Here is a 7,525-nt window from a genome sequence, read left to right as displayed (position 1 = left end):
TCTAACTCTCTATCCCTCTCCCTTCCTCTCTGTAAAAAATCAATAAAATATATTTTTTTAAAAATTAAATTATATAAAATAACAATTAAATAAGTTACAGTAAAAACAGAGGTAACCTAAATGCAGGGTGGTATCCTGGATTGTATCGTGGAATAGAAACAGGACATTAGTAAAAAAGCTGAAGAAATCCAAATAAAATCTGTGGGTTAGTCAATAGTAATGTGCCAAGGTTAATTTCTTAGTTTTGACAAATGTACCACAGTTATGTAAGATATTAACATTAATGGAACCTGGCGAAGGGTGTACTAGAACTCTGTACCACCCTTGCAACTTGTCCGTAAATCTAAAATTACTCCACTTCACAAATGCAGTACTCAAACCTTATCCCTTCCTAATTATTCTACTGCATTTTACTATTATCTGTGTTCTTGAGGTTATGTCTATTGTATCTGTTTGGTGGAAATACTATATAATGGTTTGCTACTGCACATCTCTTCTCAATGTTATGCTCAAAGCCATCGTGTTAACTTGAAATCAGCCACAATGGAAGAAGTTACAGCACAGAAATTGGCAAATGCTACAATTCAGGCCCCCCTTCTCCACCCCCGAGAGCTGGTGGCTAAACATTTGCCAGCACACCGTGGTTCAACCTCATAGTTAAGGTCCCTCTGATTGCCCATGGGAGATGTGATCTATAGTTATCACCGACAGCCTTACTCATAACGGTTTTCTGTAATAAAAGTGAAAATATTAAATTCTATGTAGAGTAGGTTAAGACTTTTCTAATTTTTTGTAGTAAGGGGAGAAAAGTTTGTCCGAAGTGGTTTTTGACAATTTCTTACAGTGCTGAGGAGGCTAGTTACAGTACCATCCTAACCCACAGAGAGGCACTGTTCCCATACATTTTTTTCCTGCTCTCCCAATACAGTCACAGACTGAGACTGTTGAAGGGACTATTACTAGTAAGCACCCCTGGTACTTAACTAGGTTTCACTGTAAGTAACTACACACCAAACTGTGGTCAGTGGTTGTCTCAGGCGCAAGTTGAACTAGGTGTAACTTTACCTTCTTTTGCTTTGTTTTCTATTTATGTAAACAATCGTTTTACCTTTGTAACCAGGGTAAAAGTAGAAAATACATTAAAAAGGAATTTGGAGGTGGTAACTTCCCGACCCCTGGCTCATCTTGCCAGTGAACCACTGTTGGTTGCCTGTTGAGTGGTGGTTTGTGTATTTCAGATTGCTGATCGCAACTGCAACCGGATGTCTTACTATAGCTCTGGCAATAATGATGTTCCGAGTGCAACCGGAGCCCCAAGGCCAACCAGCAAAAAGGTACTGAGCCCGGCAGTGTGAGGACAATATTTCCCACCCTTCACACACACACACACACACACACACACACACACACACACACACAGATGTTTGGGGCCCTGTCCCTATCCCCCATTTTTTGACCAGGTAATTACCTACTAACTCAATGGTTCTCCAACTTACCATGCATCAGATATGCCTGGGAGGCCTGTTAAAACTGATTGCTGGGCCCTCTCCCCAGAGCTTCTGATTGGGTAAATTTGAAGTGCGGCCCAAGAATTTGCATTTCTAATAAGCCCCTAGCTGATGCTGGTCCAGGAACCACACTTTGAGAACCACTGCATTAGCTTTTTTTTTTTTTTTTTTTTAAGAGAAGGAGAGATGGGGACAGTTCATCCTCGACCAAAGTGCATGGCAATAATGTGGCATCAGTTATTTTAACAGTACATATATTAAGGAACTATGAAATGCTTTCTCATAATTCTTCCTAATCAGCCTTTCCTATGAGTTCAGAGACTTTACAAGCAGTTAAACTGCTCACCAGAACTCCTTATATTAACAAAATTCTCTGATCGTAGTCCCTGACTGTGGTCCAGAGGTGGAGGGGGAAAACTGTCTGTCCTAGGTTTCCTCCTCTGCCGTGCACCCAGGATTCTCATGTTTATAGTAGCTACTTACGTTAAGGCAGTGGTTCTCAACCTTCCTAATGCTGCGACCCTTTAATACATTTCCTCATGTTGTGGTGACCCCCAACCATAAAATTATTTTCGTTGCTACTTCATAACTGTAATTTTGCTACTGTTATGAGTCGTAATGTAAATATCTGATATGCAGGATGGTCTTAGGCGACCCCTGTGAAAGGGTCGTTCGACCCCCAAAGGGGTCGCGACCCACAGGTTGTGAACCGCTGCGTTAAGGTCGTGCGTGTTTGTTAAGACCTCTAGTAAAAGGGAAGCCATTCGCAACAGCTGACAACGCAGGAAAATGTGTATTAAACAGGCGAGGAAGAAATGAACTCAGCATAACTCACTTGGGACTAGGTGAGGGAAATATCAAGCGAGCGGGAGCCCTGCAGGACTCATGCGACACTAACCCAGGCCCCATAAATCTGGTGAGAGTTACCAGGAGTTCATGGTAAAAGAAGTGAAAGGAGATATGGGTAGGTGCTGAAAATAAACTTTTCACTTATTCTAAAACTTAGCTTTGAGCTTTGCAGTGACTGGTGACAGGGACCATTTTCCTTCTTGAAACCATGATTTTCCTACAGCCTGACAACCTCAAGGCAGGGCTGGTTTCTCCCAGGCGCAGTCATTATCTGGTTATGTACTTGCTTCGTTTTAACTTGGCTTCTGGTCAATAAAATAATTTCATTTCCGAGGGAAGTTTAGCCGGTGTGTTTCCTTAGGAGCTGAGCAAACAGGGTCCAGCTGCTTGGCTACTTCCTGTAACCTCGGGAGCAAGGTGTTCTTGTAATACTGTTGCCCGGTGAGCAGCATCAATTCTTTAAGAAGCAGTAATCCCTCTCTAATCTGTTCTTGCCATAAGACTCAGCCAGTCAAGCTGACCTACTTTCTGGAGGTTCCCTTTAAAGCCGGTAGAGTGTTCTCTCTCCTACAGTGGGAGATCGTGTGTAACCACGTTACATCATGTGCGCACTTAGACCACCTGCCAGACTAACACTTACCTCATGCCTCTCCAGGTGGGAAAGCTTCCCTTAAGACTCCCAACAGCAAACAAATGTATTAACGTGTATTAAAATTGTAAAGGTTTGACTTGCCTGGCAGAATGAGTGGAACCCACTGACTAGCTTCATTCAGCATTCTCCATTCATCACCAGAACCGGCCAGGGATGTAAATAGAAGCCCCAGACATCTGCACATGGATTTTCCATTTGTCTCCTTTTAGTATAGCTGAGTAACTCTCAGATTTCAATGTCCATGAGAATTAATAAATTGGGTTACATGCATTCTGTACATTGTGGGTAATTTAAGGCTTAGTCAAGGGCAATCTTTGCTATAATCAGCTTTTTGCTTTAGGTGTTGAACTTAAAACTTACCTTCGACATAAGCCAGTGCTCTAGGGTGTGATATTAGGGTCTTCAAATTTTATCTTTCTTACCCACAAAATGATAAATAGTAACTTCATCTGCCTTTCTTCTAGGTTTTGTGGTCATTAGATAAATGAAATCCATAGAAAATGTCTATTTTTGTCATTAGTTAGGTTGACCAACCACCCCAGTTTGCCCAGGACTGAGGGGGTCCCTGGGACTTTCATTTTAAGACCATGACAGGCTCAGGCAAACTGAGGTGAATTGGTCACCTACATTTAGTTTTGAACTTCGTCCCATCAAAACTTGTCAAAAGCATTAACAAGTAGCCAGATAAATGAGGGAATGGGAAAGGCACAAAAGGTATAAAAATTACCATTTGCTCTCGAGCAGTCAGGTGACTTGAAGGGAAGTGTGGACATAAAGTGGAGCTGAGGACTTTTCAAGCATCTGACCCTGGAACGTGAGAATTTAGAAGTTGTGAGTTCAGGCTGATGCCACTATGCCTTTTACTGCAGAGGATCTGCTCATAAACCCAGCCCATCACGTTTCCCACAAAGCCATAGTGGGAGTATTAAAAACAACAACAACTGTCCAATCTGGAAGGGAGTTTAAATACCATCTAGGCATTGGTTCTCTAACAGAGGTCCCCAGGCCAGCAGTGCCAGCAGGAACTTGTTAGAAATGCAAATTCCCAGGTCCTGCCCCAGGCTCACTGAGTCTGAATCCAAAACTCTGGTGGTGGACCCAGCAGTCTGGGTCCTCACAAGCCCTCCAGGGGATCCTGCTGCACAGTCATGTTGGAGAACCTAACGACGGATTTCATGGGTGAGAAAACTGAGGATAGAGGAATGGCTTGCACACAGAGGGTTTGCTGCAGGATCTGAAAGGAAAACCACAGGCACCCCCAGTTCTGACGGCTACCCCAGAAAGCAGATCCCCTCCCAAGCTGAGGCCATTCCTTCAAACCCAGCTCTCCTGTGTGATACCACCACCAACCTTCTCCTACCGACCTAAATGTTCACCAAGCTCAGGTTATTGCAGCATTGGCTTTGCCATCCACCTGTGGTCTAGGACAACCGTCGCCAGCCGGCGGTCCGTGGTGGTCTGCGGACCACGGTTAGTCTGTGAGGTCTGAAAGGTTGGTGACCGCTGGTCTAGGACCTGTAGGACACATGTGTCAGTAACTAACAAGCTATTACAATTGGTAAGAAAGAAAAGAGGTGTTGGAATACGAAGCATTTGTCCTCACAGACGGTCATTACATGAATGTAATGTTTCTTTGGGTGTTTATCGTCTAGCATTTCCATGAGGAGCTTGCCCTGCAGATGGTGGTCAGCACTGGAATGGTGAGAGAAACAGTCTTCAAGTACGCCTGGTTCTTCTTCGAGCTCCTGGTGAGATTCTTGCATGTTTCTGTCTGTGCTCAGTAGAGCATGAAAAGCACATGGCAGAAAGGCAGTGATGTGTCCCATAACAGGAACTGACATTTTATGCACCAAGTTGCTCCCGCTGAAAACCTGAGATCATTCCTTAAAATCTTACTCTCCTTCACCCCTCCACCCAACCTCCACCAAATCTTGTTTTTTTTCTGTTTTGAAAATCTACCTCCAACACCTTGGTTCTCACCATCTTCACCACCCACCACCAGGCCAAGCCACCATCATCTCTCTGGTGCCTCTTGCAATAACTTCCTCTTTGGCTGCCTGCATTCATTTTTGCCTGAGCCCATCCATTCTGCACAGGGCCCCCCAATATTAAACAGATCACATCATTCTCCTCTTTAAAAACCTTCAATGATTTTCGGAGTATCAGAAATAAAGCACACATCTTTGTCATGGCCCCCAAAGCCCTCGTAATTCTATTTGCCTCCATCTCTAACCGACTCATCTCCTGAGTAGCTCCACATGGCATCCTGGAGCTCTCTTTGCAGGCGTGTTGGCTTCTCTGCATATAACAGTGGCTCTGTCCTTCATGTAATTCTACTAACGGCTGGTATCCCTGAGAAAGGAAAAATAATAGCCTTGAAAATGGGTTGTACATCTTACTATGTTTGTGTCGGGCACAGTTTTAAGCACTATCTCATTTAATCCTCAAACAGCCTTGAGACGGGAGTTTTCTATGGGGTCTGGGGAAGGGTGGCGGTCACAAGGAGGAGTCTCCAGGTCCACCAAGGCTTCCTCAGTCCCGCTTTGCTGTCCCTCACTGCAGGGAGCTAAGAACCATGGAAAAGGTACATGGTTTGATCTTGCACATTTATTTACTGGGACTTGAGCTTTGCTGTCCCTCACTGCAGGGAGCTAAGAACCATGAAAAAGGTACAAGTTGCTTTTGATCTTGCACATTTATTTACTGGGACTTGGTGGGCCCAGGAGAGAAAGCAAAAGCTAAAGCGCCTGGAAGGAGGGAAGGAGGACTATCCCTTATACTAAACAGATGCTGGAAAGAAAGCTCTTGGTAATCCCAGCACATGGAGGAGGTTGGTCGACATGCAGGTCACCCAAGACACGGTTACCCGGGGCTCTACATGTTATAACCTAAGTCTGTCAAGGTCCTAGCAGGACAGCGCTGGCATTACTCAAAGGAGTCAACTGAAAAGCATTTATCAGAGGGACTCTGCCCAGGGTGTACACAAGTTACAGAAGCAGATAAGGGTTGGTGAGGCACCCAGGGAGCTGCAAGTGCTGGAGGTTGTTGTTCTAGCTCTAAAGAAGCCAGGGTGGGGAGCACTATAACAGTGCCTAGAGAATGCTAAGGCAGAGGAGAAGGTCCCCAGACAGCAGCTGGAGTCTTAGGGAAATGTTGCCACTGCCAGAACCATGCTGTGGCAGGAATGAGGGCATGGAGAGGATAAATACCAGGACCTCTCCATTCTCCCGCCCACTGAACCCTTGCTGGTGCCTCCCTTGGCCACTTCCAACCAGAAGCCAAGGAGAGGTATAGTCCACGGAGATCAGCTTCCCAAGGTTCGGAGATAGACAGAAAGGGGGAAGGGATGGATCTAAGGAAGGGCTGGGTGGAAGCAAATGGAAACTATCAGCCCCAGCCAGAACTTGGCAAGGAAACTGGCCTCAGACTCAGACAGGGTGCCCAGTCCTCCTTGCATTGTTTGTGCATTTGCTTTTCAGATGCCCAGGAAGTTATTTAAAAGCCAAGACAGTTTTTTGCCCAAGAAGCTTGATGAGAAAGAAAGCGCAGCCTTCTTGAACTTAGCCAACAACCTGGGAGATTTAACACCTTTCAGTTGTGTCAATGCCCAAGCGGTAATGAACAACCACTTTGGCATGAGAGCTGCTGAACACCCTCCTTTTGTGAATTGCACACTTGCTAATGAATAAATCCCCGTGCTTCTGTAAACCGCTGAGCCAGACTTTGGGGACCCAGAGGTAAATGGGGGACCTAGTTTGCTCAGGACAGGAACGTCTGCACCAAGGTGTTCTTTAGAGGTACACTTGCTCTGAATGGGTCACAAAGGCCAATATGAGGAAAAATATTTTCTTGCCTTACCCGACCCACAACAAATAATGGGCCAAGCACCCACTAACATTTCTACAGGGTGCTCCTCTCTAGCCATACAGAGGACACAGTAGCTGGCAAGTTGCTGACCGCCTGGAAAGAGGCCATCAGCTGGAAGTGTGGTATTGTGAGAACTATTTATTTGGTTGTAGGATGGCCAGACGCAGCAGGCAGGAGCCGAACACCGCAGTGAGCTCCAAAAGCCGGGTGTGGGGTAGGGAGCCAGCAGAGAATCAGGACTAGGGTAGCCCAGAACAAAGAGGCCTTGTGTTCCCAGGTCCTTGGTTAGCACAGTGAGAGACACTCTGCCAGACAAAAATGGGGTCCAGTTCCCACCCCTCCTCCAGGTCCTCTCACCAAGAGTGTGAGACTCTGTGGGGTGCAGACATGTCCGTGGGTCCTGAACCACAAAGGACTTGACAGTGAAGAAAAACTATGGTTCTTACACTGGGCTTTCGGATTCTGTGTTCTTAGGTCTTCCCCAAGCTAGCCGTGGCATTACCTTTTTTTTTTTTGTAAATCCTCAACTGAGGATATTTTTCCATTGATTTTTTAAAAAATATATTTTATTGATTTTTTTTACAGAGAGGAAGGGAGATGGATAGAGAGTTAGAAACATTGAGAGAGAAACATCGATCAGCTGCCTCCT

The 7,525-nt window shown here is 45.3% G+C and overlaps 1 protein-coding gene across 1 annotated transcript in view; it reads left to right on the top strand.

Moving 5' to 3' along the window:
* Nucleotides 1-7,525, top strand: part of DOCK8 (dedicator of cytokinesis 8) — a gene marked incomplete at its 5' end in the record, with an annotated part of 68,564 nt that overhangs the window by 7,793 nt on the left and 53,246 nt on the right. The window contains 2 exons of the mRNA XM_014546322.1: nt 1,239-1,334; nt 4,662-4,757. Of these exons, the coding sequence (XP_014401808.1) occupies nt 1,239-1,334; nt 4,662-4,757 (192 nt within the window). The remainder of the gene's footprint in view (nt 1-1,238; nt 1,335-4,661; nt 4,758-7,525) is intronic.

This window comes from Myotis brandtii, unplaced genomic scaffold (assembly GCF_000412655.1).
Source record: "Myotis brandtii unplaced genomic scaffold, ASM41265v1 scaffold44, whole genome shotgun sequence".
NCBI classification, from domain to species: Eukaryota; Metazoa; Chordata; class Mammalia; order Chiroptera; family Vespertilionidae; genus Myotis; species Myotis brandtii.
Note: the sequence above shows the minus strand (reverse complement) of the source record. Positions and strands in the feature narration are given on the sequence as shown.